Source organism: Nannospalax galili, unplaced genomic scaffold, assembly GCF_000622305.1.
Source record: "Nannospalax galili isolate Female #2095 unplaced genomic scaffold, S.galili_v1.0 scaffold27, whole genome shotgun sequence".
In the NCBI taxonomy this organism is placed as follows: domain Eukaryota; kingdom Metazoa; phylum Chordata; class Mammalia; order Rodentia; family Spalacidae; genus Nannospalax; species Nannospalax galili.
In genome coordinates, this window is record NW_008357993.1 from 2,619,373 (window position 1) to 2,632,679 (window position 13,307).

The 13,307-nt window shown below is 40.8% G+C and overlaps 1 protein-coding gene across 1 annotated transcript in view; it reads right to left on the bottom strand.

The window, feature by feature from the left end:
* The window catches only part of Man2a1 (mannosidase alpha class 2A member 1), a 196,963-nt gene that overhangs the window by 13,099 nt on the left and 170,557 nt on the right, over positions 1-13,307 (bottom strand). The window contains exon 20 of the mRNA XM_008856011.2: positions 5,242-5,439. Coding sequence (XP_008854233.1) covers positions 5,242-5,439 — 198 coding nt within the window. The remainder of the gene's footprint in view (positions 1-5,241; positions 5,440-13,307) is intronic.

Sequence of the window (13,307 nt, forward strand, 5' to 3'; positions counted from 1 at the left end):
AAAAAAAAAGTGGCACTGATTTTGAAATGATTGGTTAACTGCTGGGAAGAATACAGTTAACCACAGCAAACAAAAATCTCACAGAACACAGAGTTGAAAGTATTATATATGTGTATATTGAATGAAAATGTCAAAACATAAAAGCAGTAGGGTAACTTATAAAACACAATTGGCTACATACTACTTTTCAAATGCCTGGCCAAGTCTCTCTTTGACTCTTTCTGTTCCAGGCAAGATGTGCCTTCAGAACCCTGATTCATGATTTGTCTTTGCATGGGAGTCTCCCAGCATCCTCTCTGCCAAGGGTCTCTTTTCCTTAAACAGTTACCGTTTCCTGATGTCCTGGCTTTTCCTATTTGGTGTGCTTAGGTGGTTCTCCTGTTACCTAGTTTTCAGACCTTATAGAAGCCTCATCTGAAGTGTTTGATGGTACAGAGAAAAAGTGATCAAGAGAAGACAGTTCAAAGAAGAGAGCATGACAAAGTGCAAGCGAGGCAACTAGCAGTTAAACTCCCAGGCAGCAGCTGGAAGGAGGAAGGCACACTGCACACTGTGGCAGGGCTCCTGAGACATTAGCTCTTCTCTTCACTGCATGGCATCACCTTTCAAACACAGAAAGGGAAAAAGCAAGGCAGCCTATATAAAAATATAAACATCGATTAATAAAGACAATCTCTCAAAGTTCTGGACCTTTTGAAACAGGATTAGTAACTCTGAAAAGTTAAGGAACACCTTCTTGAGGTCATGAACAGGGCTCAGGATCAGACCTAATGGGTGATTTCATTTTTTTAATATTTTTTATTGAGCTTTTGTAATTTCATATAACAGTTCTTAATCAAATTTATCATTGAATCTCTAGCCTTTATTTTTCATTTTAAGAAATGGAGGTGACTCAGCAATTTCTACACTCAAAAGGAGGGGTTGTTTGTCCACTAATCTCTCGGCTTTTTTCCTAGACCTGCAGAACCACAATCTCTGGGCTGGGTCAGAATCTCTGTTCCTGAGGACAGTTGGAAGCAGAGAACGTGCAGGCCGCTGCCTGGAACTGCAGATGCACCTTCCAGTCCCCACGTGGCCTTTCTCACTCTTATCCAACCATGCCCTGGCTTCTCACTGGTCCCTGAACCCATAATTCTTTTATTCCTGAGCAGTCTGAAGACCAGGTTGGAGTTTAGAACTGAGGAATTTCAGATGGTGGCTAGGGAGATGGGCAGACAGGGCACTCCCATGATGCTGTTGGGGGCAGGGATCAGGCAAGAGATGACATGTGCCTTCATTCTTCATCAGGCTAAGCAGTTCTTGGAACTATTAATCAAGAAAATGCCAAGGGAAGGAAGATGCTGACATATTGCCACCACAAACCTTGGATCTTGCTTGGAACCCAATCTTTATCAATAGTACATTGGAAAAATGAATAGCAATCTCCAAATGAACCCCACCGTTGGATACTGAATGCTGTCACCACGCAGAACCAGGATCACAATTCAGTATATTTATGCCTAGCTTCTAGATTTACCCATCCAGTCATTTTTGTCTTTCTTTTGGCATTGCATTGTCATTTCTGTGGCATCCTGTGAAATTACAATGGATACCTTCTAGGCAGCAGCTATTTTTTAGGCCAATACTCATTTCAACTTCACTAAATGATGACCTTTCCTTTTTTTTGAGACAAGGTCTTCCTGTAGTGTCAGTTGGTCTGGAACTCACTATATAGACACCACAGTGCTAGAATTAAAGGCATGTGCCACCACGCCCAGTTTATGACCTGTCTTTTTGCAAAGGTTAAGGGCAAAGAGCAATTCTTTCTAGAAAATTCTTTACAGAAGAATAGATGGATCAATCCTCCAATAGATTACTAGTGAGCTCTCAACTATTGCAAATATATGCTAAGAGTTGAAACTTAACATAGGAACTGTCACCAACTCATCTGATAATGTAGAACAGTCCCAAACAGTTAGTTCTGATTACTTGCTAGCATGGTATGATAGCCTTTGACATTTTAGTCCTTATTTTTCCTTTCAAATCTTGATGTACAAAATTGCTCTCTTCCCTGTACTCAGAAATCTCCATCTGTGCCTGTTGGCATGTACTGTAGCATCAGCCGGATTAACATGCTTACAGCGTGTTTCTGTCAACTTGACACAAACCTAGACATACCTGGGAACAAGACTCTCAAATGAGAAATTCCTTCCATCAGATTGGCCCATGGACATGTGTGTGGGGTATTTTCTAATTGCTGGTTGATGTGGGAAAGCTCAGCCCACTGTGGGTGTACTATCCCTAGGCAGGTGGGCTTGGCCTGTATAAGAAAGGTAACTGAGGGGGCTGGAGAGATGGCTCAAGGGTTAAGAGTACTGGCTGCTCTTGCAGAGGGCCTGGGTTCGATTCCCAGCACCCACATGGTGGCTATGAACCATCCTTAACTCCAGTTCCAGGGGAATCTGAAGCCCTCTTCTGACCTCCCCGGCGCAGCATGGGCGTACTTACGTACATTCATGGAATATACTCATACACATAAAATAAAAATAATAAATACATTAAAAAAATATAGGTAACTGATCAAACCAAGTAGAAACAAGCCAGTAAACAGAGTTCCTCTTTGGTTTCTGCTTGAGTTGATGCCTCCTTGCTTGAGTTCTCGTACTGAGTTCTTCAGTGATGCACTGTGATGCGGAAGTGTAAGCCAAACAAATCCCTTCCTCCCCCAAGTTGGTTTTGATGAGCAGTTTATTAAAGCAACAAAAGGCAAACTAGAACACAGTGCTTCTGTTCTCAGGGTGCTGTCACAATATCATTTCATGTTTCTCATACTAGGCATAAGGCAGACTTAGCTCATATGGCCCCCACCTCAAAAACTAAGCTGTGTCAGCAGTCTCTCAGGCTGCAGGAAGACAACCTGTGCAGAAATTTGAGGAGAATGGCAGGCAGGTGGCTGCAGTGAGTGAAATCTAGACTGCAGAGGGCCAGAACGCTCAAGGGTGTCAACCCACTTGGTAAGCAATGGAATTTTTCTCATCTGGGAGATAATTAGACTTCTATAATTGGAAGACAGTCAGTAGGGAGTTTGAAAAGAAGTTACTATTCACATGAAGTCATGTGAGAAACAGTGCCACCCTTAGATAACAGAAAGCACAACCCTACTGACTGACTCCAGACAGCTTGAGAAATTCACTTAGACACAGTTCCAAGAGAGGAGTCATCTATCTACAGGCTAGGCTGATGAACAGTGGCCAGGACTCTCCTCCCCACCCCACCTGTTAGAAGCCCTTGGGATCTTCGGATTGCTAATGGCCACTGCATCTGTGTCAGCAAGTGGCAACCTGTAGCCCAGGGTCTTTGGCGCCTTCTACTCTATCCTGGACTGTGAACTAATGGCATATTATCTCAGAAAGCCTATCTATTCCTTAGCTGTTCTTTTCAATGGGCCATCCTGGCCTCCAAAGGTCAAAAAGAAGCCCCATAAAAGAACATGCAAAAATCCTGGAAGGAGCATACAGAAAAGAAAGCCCATTTCCCATGTTCAAGCACATTTCCCACCTCGCACTTTCATAACTGCTTGTAACTTGTCCAACATTCTTCTACCAATCCTCATACTCCCCAGAAGTCTGTATTAGTCCCTTATGTCCTGAGCCCCTTCAGACTGCTACTCCAGCTATCACCTACTCTATGGGGCCTTTCTAGCTACTCCAAGCAAACTTTTATCACCTTCTCTGAATTAGTTTCCCCAACACTCATCACTACTTAACACATTTCTCTTCTTTTTCATTCTTTAATTATTTTTACCCTAAGAAGCTGAGGGCTGTCTGTTCTGTTGACATCTCTAAGCGCAATACCTATGGCAGAAGGTAGTATGTATCAAGCATGAAATAAATTCTGCAAGTTAATGTCACATGACAAAGCAAGTGTGTCAATGCGGATATACACACTCCATCAGCCTGTTTTCATTACCACAAGCCACCTAGTCCCTGCCTCCTTCCCTTGGGTATAAAATATGTAAATTTCTAAACATCCATAATATGGATTTATCCTTAGTTTGCTTTACATCTTTTTTATTTTTTATTTTATGTGTATGTCTGTATTGCCTGTGTGTGGGTAAGTGCACCCATGTCATGCAATGCCTGCAGAGGACAGAAGAGGCTGTCGGATCCCCTGGAACTGGAGTTACAGACAGTTGTTACCTGCTATGTGGGTGCTGGGATTCGAACCCAGGTCTTCTGCAAGAACAACCAGTGTTCTTAACCGTTGAGCCATCTCTCCAGCCCCTACTTTATGTCTTAAACAGTCTCTCCTCTGAGGTTGAGCAGCCTCTTCTTCCTATGCTCAAGCCATTACCATGAGATATTCCTCATAAATGATCGTCACTTGTTACATCCAGTTAACCATATGCCCATTCACAACATCAAAATGGCTCAATCACACATAGAAAGGGCACTAATTATCTAATCTGCACTCATTCTAAATGCAAACTTTAAAATATGGGCATACACGTAAACTAAAGCAGTCTAACAATCAAATTTGATGCCATGTTCTTTCTCAAATGTTAGCCTAAAAGATACTGGGGCTTGAATTGCAGTGTTTGTAAACAAAAGGTATGAAAAAACAAAGCATCTATTGTAGAAATAAGTAAGCACTACACTTAATACTGCTATGACTCTGAGAAACACTGGCTGAGGAAAAAGTAAATAGCAAAAGTGACTAGAGCTGGTAAGCCCGGTTCTGTCCTCTGACTACCTACCTGGAGGCCAGCTTTACCTTCCGTGTTTGAACAAAGATGAGAGCTGTGATATGCTTATCACACAAAACTTTTCTGAGAGGCAAACAAATCAGTATAGGAATATGTGCTAAACCAGGAAGGTATGACTTTGGGTAAAAGAGGAAGTCTTTGTAATCATTTTGCAAAGCACAGTGAAGCTTATGGGTTTTTTTTAAAAGATTTATTTTTATTTATGTGTATTTATGTGTTCCTGCACATGTGTATATATGCCACATGTGTGTGGGTACATGTAGAAGCCTGAAGAGGATGCTGGATACCCCTAGAGTTGACGATACAGGTGGTGGTGAGCAACCTGCTGTGAGTGCTGGTAACCAAATTTAGGGCCTCTTCAAGAGCAGAAAGTACTCTTAACTGCTGAGCCATCACTCCAGCTCCAAAGCTTACTAACCTTTCTTCTCCTTTCTTACCCCTTAAACCAAGTATATGCTAGAAGAAACAAATTTGTACAGGTGTATTTAAGGATATACCTTTGACTGAATTGTCCTTAAATTAACCAGGTGGATGTCGCAGGGTAAAGATGACAGCAGTGGAGGGAATTCATTGAGCAGCACAGAGGTGGGTGGGATCTTTACTTTTACTATCATTGGAAGGACTGGATGATTCAAGAAGGAAGAAGTCATGTGGCTGAGGAGGGAAGGGTAACTGACTGGACTCTTGTCTTCTTCCTATAAGAAAAGCCAAAAATGCTTTAGAGTTTTATATTTGCAGTGCCCATCAATTAACTGAGAGTTTAAATGCAAAAACACAGTAATACTGAACTATTATATTTCACAGACAATAGTCTTAGAAAATACACAGTAGACTATCAGGCTCACAGAAAGCAATAGAACTCATGCTGTAGCCTTCTTCTCTACCCAGTGAACACTTAAGATACCAAAAACATTTCTGTACACATTTAAAATTTTTTATTATTTTTATGTGTATGAGTGTTGCCTGCATATATGTAAGTGTACTCACATGTCATGTAATGCCCCGAAGGACAGAAAAGGGTACTGGGTCCCCTCAACTGGAGTTGCAAATGGTTGTTAGATGTCATGTGGGTGCTGGTCACCAAATCCAGGTCCTCTGGAAGAGTGGCCAGTGCTCTTAACTGCTGAGCCATCTCTCCATCCCCCCTCCACAAACATTTTTGGTCATGCATAATTTTTTATGAAAACTCCCATGGGAGCTGGAATGATGGTTCAGTGGTTAATAGCACTGGCTGTTCTTGCAGAGGACCTGGGTTTAGTTCCTAGTACCCACATGATAGCTAACAACTGTTTGTAACTCCAGTTCCAGGGTCCTGATGTCTTCTTTTAGATCCTGCAGACATTGCATGATATGGATGCACTTACATGCAGGCAAAACACTCATACACATAAAATAAAAATAAAGTTTTTAAAAAGTCTAAAAAAGAATTCCTAGCCTATCACAAAACTCTCAAAATAGAAGGAACACAATGCCCCCGTGTCTCTTACCATGTCAGATAAGTCATCTCCCTTCTCTCTAGTTTCACCCATTCTCCTGCATAAACTGTATACAGCTACCAAGATGATGAAGGCATATATGGATCCAAAGCTATATTTCATGAATGGTAACAAACTTTGAAACTTAAACATTATCCACAGACACAATTTAAAAATAAAACAAACTAGCTGGGTGTGCTGGTACATGCCCATGATCCCAGAACTCATGAGGTGGAAACACTTCAGATCAGGAGCCTGAGGTCAGAAAGAAATCTGATGTTTTGGGGCTGCAGAGAAGGTTCAGCAGTTAAGAACATTGGTTGTTCTTGCAGAAGACCCGGGTTCGAATCCCAGCACCCATATGGCAGCTAACAACTGTCCATATCGCCAGTTCCAGGGGATCTGACAGCCTCTTCTCCCCTGCGGGCATTGCACAACACGGGTGCACTTACCTACTTGCAAGCAATACATGCATACACATAAAATAAAAAAAATATTAAAAAAAATCTGATGTTTTAAAGATATAAATGACATCAGTGACACAGTTAAATCATTGTTTTTCTTTTCTCTTGCCTTGTCTTTTGGAGACAGGGTCTTCCTGTACTCCCAGCTGGTCTGGAACTCACTATGTGGACCAGGCTGACCTTGAACTCACAAAGATCCATCTGCCTCTCCTGAGTGCTAGGATTAAAAGTGTGGGCCTCCACGCCTGGCTCATCATTGTTTTTCTTTAAATTTGGCACATTCTAACCAATTACTTAATCCCATTTTTTTCTAAAATAGGCATTTTTCTATGTTATTATATAGTTATTATACATGTATATAGCACCTTTTATTCTTCACAATTTAAAAATAACAAGCCTTTTATGTCTCTCTGACCAAATTATTATAGGCCTCAAACTATGTCTGTTAAACATCCAAGAAGGTTATTTCCACCAGTCTGGTACTTTTAATTACTGTTTGTCATGTAGATAAATCTTGGGCAAAAACAAATTGTTCTCAGATAAACCTTACCTAGGCATATATTTCTTGATCTGCTATGTATAATTTGTCAGTAGGTTCTATGAGTAATATGGTTCCCTCTGCTTTTTAAAACTAGCTAGGCATTATGTATCTCTTGTATTGTCTTACCCTTCCATCATTGTTTTCTTACTTAAGGTTCCCCCATTTCCCCCTTTTCTCCCTTACTAATACCCTTTTACTACGGTCCTACCTCTCTTGAGCTCCTTCTTTCCCTTTATCCCCTAGGTTCCTTGTATACCCTTCCCTCCCCCCTCCCTTAAACTAACCCAATTTTTACCCATATCTCCCTTATTAAGGCCTGTTTCCTACTGTTCTTCTCTTTCAGGTTCTTTTCCTTTACCTCCCTGTTTCCTTTCCATTATCCTGGTTCCCGTAGTTATGTCTGGATACATACTCACTTATCAGGGTTTGGTTCTAGAATCCACATATGAGGGAGAACATATGTCAATTTTTTTTTCTGAGTCTGTGTTACTTCATTTAGTATAACAGTTTCTAGTTCCATCCATTTACCTGCAAATTGCATAATTTCATCTTTCTTTACTGCTGAGTAAAACTCCATAGTATAAACGAACCACATTTTCATTATCCACTCATCAGTTGAGGGGCACTTAGTTGCTTCCATCTCTTAGCTATTGTGAAAAGAGCAGCAACAAATATGGTTGTACAAGTGTCTCTGCAAAATTATGAGTCTTTTGGGTATATGCCAAGAATTAGAATACTGGATAGGTTAGTTTTTAGTTTTTTAAGAGTTCTCCACACTGCTTTCCATAGGGGTTGAACAAGTTTGCAGCCCCACCAGCAGTGGATGAGTGTTCCCCTTTCCCCACATCCTCTCCAACATTTGGAAGGAGGCTGAGGAGACCCCATGAGATGGACTTGAACCAGTGTCCATTCTACAAAAAGGAGGGTGAACACAGAGGAATCACTCCATGCTTCCAAGGAAAGCCAACCATGGTCGAGGAGGACCTTTGACTTATCTTCGCATAGGTGGAATTGGTAAAAGAAAGGAGCCAGGGGCTTCTCCAAAGCCCATGTGACCCCTGAGGAACAGATCTTCAAATGACCTTAAGAGTAAAAATAAATTGGTTTATCTGGGCCAACTGTATGGCCTTAAACACCCAAAAGGAAAGTCTAACCAAAGATTAAAGGGGCCAATATAATTTTTTAAGAGTCCATATATGCATAGGTAAAGGCTACATAACAAGCAACAATGCCAGACCAATCTTATCTAAAGGAATATTGACAACTGATTGCTGCTAGATGGGGAACAGCTGATCCTCCTAAAACAAAGACCTCCAGATAGGCTGAGTAGATTCACCAGATGAACAAGTAGTGGGGAATGGCTGGGGGTGTCGACAACACAGCAGACAGTAGTAGGGATATCAGAGTATAAGGGCTCTAGTCGGGGGAGGAAGGCTATGGGAGGTTGCCATCTTGGAAGTGGGTGTATAGTTGAGTAAGATGGTTTGGGATGTTCTGTGTGATACACACACACACACACACAGAAAATCAAATTTAAAAAATGTATTATATTTGAGGAGGAAGCATGGAAATTTATGTCATGTTAATTGGTAGAGGTGATAAACATTACCATTGAAATCTACCCGATGACTTTATAGACATACACAGGCACCAGGGATCCAAGTGCAACCGATTATGACTAGTAATAATCAGATATGTACAGATTAGGGATGCATGCACCAACATCTCAATATTAGTAGCAAAAACAATGAGTCTTTCTGCAAGGAACAATATATTCTAAAATAAAATGGAGATCTTTTTTAAAGGTTAAAACTCATTCAATTTTATGTCTTACAGGGTTTATATTGAGTTCAATATTGTATAACTATTAATTCAACTGTGAACCTAGAAACTTACAGCCATTTGCGAAAGAGATGTACTCTTGCTCTGGGGTGTGTTACTGAATATATTAAAGCTGTAATGAAATGCTTCTTCTAATCATGTAGTTATTAAAAATTAAAAATAATAGCAAGTCTTTGATATGATGTAGCTTTCCTTATTAGGCAACATTTTCATATGTCAAATGTCAATTACATGTCCAATGTCAAATAAGCCTTCCAGGGTTAGGGACCTTACGTATGCTAGATGCCATAAAAAATTAATTAAAGCGATGCCTAGGCAGACTCTTAACCAATAATGCCCAAAAGTAAAGCCCAACATAGAAGAACTAAGAGGAGAGAATAAGCTCTGGAGAAAGTCCTGAGATCATCAGCTACCTCAGAAGCAAATTTAATTCTCAGTTCTTTTAAATGACTGTTTCACTGATATCTTCCGGGTTTGCCTTTTTTTTTTTTTTTTTTTTTTTTTTTTTTCCCCCATACAGGATTCAAAGACTTGACTGTGAAGACTTGATCTGTGAAGGCTGGATTTATAAAGATATGGAGCTTAAAATTAAGAATGTCAGATTAACATTGGACAGAAGGGTGCTAGCAAAAAGCAATGAGCGTTGTGCCAGTGGCTAACAGTCAGTGTCATTACAATTCAAGCCATGGAGAGAAAAAAAAAAAAAAATGAATGCAGTAGAGGGGCATGACTTGACTGTGAAGACTTGATCTGTGAAGGCTGGATTTATAAAGATATGGAGCTTAAAATTAAGAATGTCAGATTAACATTGGACAGAAGGGTGCTAGCAAAAAGCAATGAGCGTTGTGCCAGTGGCTAACAGTCAGTGTCATTACAATTCAAGCCATGGAGAGAAAAAAAAAAAAAAATGAATGCAGTAGAGGGGCATTGCAGTATTCAAATGCTGACAAAAAACTTAGGTCTAAAGGAATTACATTAAATGTATCCATTCCACATATTTTTTGAAATAAAGATTAAATAAAGCATAAATGATGTTCTCTAACAGTGCTGCCATTTAAGACAGTTTGTAGAATAACCTGACTAGAAAGAGAACATTCTCAACAATGCACTTAAATGGACGCTCAGATCAAATGACTTCACAATCTAGGTCAGGACTGCTGACAAAATCATTTTTAAGTAATGAAAGATAGAAGGTTCCAACAGAAAGGAAAACATTGGTGTTATCAGATTCAAGAGGCATTCAGTCCATTCCAGGTCAAGACACATCCAGAAAACATTCCCTGGCTTTGTTCTGTACTGGAGGATTCATGGACACTCAGTGACAGATGAGGCACTTCACTGACTCATCACCCAGACTTGAGAATGGTGTGCATGTATGCTAATCATTCAAACCACAGCAGATTTCCTGACCCTGGGGCTTCCATGCAGTAGCCACACAACATAGCTTGGGAGCTGGTGGGCTTTACAAATAGAGACTCATGGGTCTTAATCTAAATCTACAGACCCAAAGCTTCAAGAGTGAGAGCTGGGCAATGTAAAGCTTAAAAGCTTAGGGGAAAGGGGAATACTTTAGGGAGGAAGTAGGAAGGGTTCTACGGAGAGAGCAAGCAGAGAGATAAATAACACTCAGATGGTATGGAAAAGCAGAGGGAACTATATTAGTTCAAAGTCCTACTGACAAATACAAGTGCACTTATACAGCTGAAGCCTATAAACACAGTGCCAGACAGAAGAAACCTCTCCAAGTTGTAGGTCAGAATAGTCCAAGAGACTTCCCAAATAACAGGCTATTGCCACAGCCCCTGATTGCCTCCCATAACTTGAAAACAGGCCATATTTGGACATAGAACTTAGAGCAACTGAGCTGGAAATGACCTGGAAGCGTCCTCCCTGAAGACTCGGTCTCATGGTATCAGTGGATACTATATAAGCTGCCAAGGGAGAGAACCAATCAATGATTCTACCCAGCTGTAAAGCCCAATAAGCAATAATGGCTGGTTCAGCAAACTATTATTATTGGTGCAGTAGTGGCACTTTTATCTTAGGGGTAATCAACAGGTACCTAAATGAAGTTAAGGCCAGCTCAATGGGAGGGAACTTACATGTGAAGCTATAAACATAGCCAAATATATGTGGCTGGAGAGGTCATAGATCCTAGAGAAAAACCCACTTTTGCCACATCCCCAGACCAATGTAATTTCTTACTTTATTCTACATATGTATCCTCATATTTACAGACAAGTATACCTTTCACTCCTCATCAAAGAAGCTTCTTTTTGCAACTTTATAGAGACTATTATAAAGTTCCAATAGTGGTCAAATGCAGAGAATGAGCGTCTGTGAGACAGTTAACCCTAAGTGACACATCTTCAATGAAACCTTCATACACAGGATGACTATATCTCTCGACTCTCACTAGGGCAGTTTCCTTGTGCAGCAGATGGTGATTAATACAAAACCCACAATTGGCCAATGTACAGAACAAGAGACCACAGAGTGCTTATGCCTGAATTAGGATACCTACAAAGTTCAGGGATCATTGTGGAAGAGGGGGCAGAAAGCTTAGAGCTAGAAGGGGTGAATGACCATAAGGAAACAGAGTCTTCCAAACAGCTGGTCACTTAGTTACTCATAGGAACTCACAGCAATGGTGACAGCATGCCAAGTCCTATGCAAGCTGAAACCAGACAAAATCCCAGCATAGACATGGAGAAGTGGGTAAGAAATCCCAACCCAGCCAGCCTAAGGAACTTTGGCAACTGATGGCAGATGGGGGGGAGGGGGAGAGAGAGAGTGAGAGAGAGTGAGAGAGTGAGTTACAGGAATGGAACTCTTGTGGGCCCAGTGGATGGATCTACACTGAAGGACATCTGGGGGTACAAATCAGACTCTATAGGCTATATTTTATATATATGAGATTACACAAAATTTAGAGTCATCTGCATTTCTCCCCAGGAGCCAGTGGGGGGAAATGCAGATGAATCTAAATGCCACCAAACTATATTGTATGAAAATTGCAAAAAATCAATTAAGAAATTTTAAGGGGGCTGGAGAGATGGTTCAGCAGAGGACCTGGGTTCAATTCCCAGCACCCACATGGTGGCTAACAACCGTCTGTAATTCCCGTTCCAGGGGATCTGAAATCTGACTTCAGAGGGCACTGCACAACATTGGTGCACTTACATACAAGCAGGCAATACATTCATAGGCATAAAAATAAAAATGAATAAGTAAAATATTTATTAAAACTTAAAAAGCATGCAGCCAGCCACATGCTACTTTGTGGATCTGTGCTGGGAACTGCCACTGCATGAAATAAACAAGGTGCAGACTCAAAGATGTTTTGACAAAATCTTGTAAAAGGAAACTCTCATAAATGCAAGCACTTACAGAATTAAAGAACTGGGAGCTTACAGTCCTCAGCAAGATAAGAGAGTTAACAGATGTGTGTAGTTCATCTCCACAGGAGTATAATGGACAAATAACACTGCTTGGGCCTGACCAGGAAATAAAGTCTGACTTAGGGGTCCACCATTCATGTACTTTCTGATACCCATAGCAACAAGGGCCTCAACAAGATATTTAACTGATGAACTACCATGTTGATTAACCTCCTAGAAAAGCCATCTTGTAAATGCTTTTAGGGTAAACCTTAAATTTATGTATTTCCTATAGCTAGTGTTACCTACTTGTTTAATCTATACATGAATCAGACAGTCTTTCAGTGACTGATATTGCTACTATATATATTATTTGGTTTCTTGTTGTCTGGAAGATTTCATATTATGTGGCTCTAGCCTCCTTTGTTCAGCTTGCTTGACATTAAAGAGCTTCTATGCTGCATCCCTCTTTGGTTTGAGTTTACACAGGTCTTGTGCATGCTGTTGTAAGTGCTGTGGGTTCATATATGAAACTATCCTGTGATGTCCAACAACACAGTTGCATAGATAATGGAGGTGGGCAGGAAGTCCCAGCCCTATCTGAGGATCTACGGCAACTGATAGATGCTGGGAGAGGGAGTCAGTTTTCAGTTTTCTTTACTGGTGTGCCACCTAGTAGGTTCACCAGACTCACATCCAATAGCATTAAGGAAACACAGATAAGGCTTGATAGGCCTCAAAAAAAAAAAAGTTGACAAATAATAGAGGATATGAAGTCAGTGTGCATGCATGTGTGTGTGTGTGTGTGTGTGTGTGTGTGTGTGTGAGAGAGAGAGAGAGAGAGAGAGAGAGAGAGAGAGA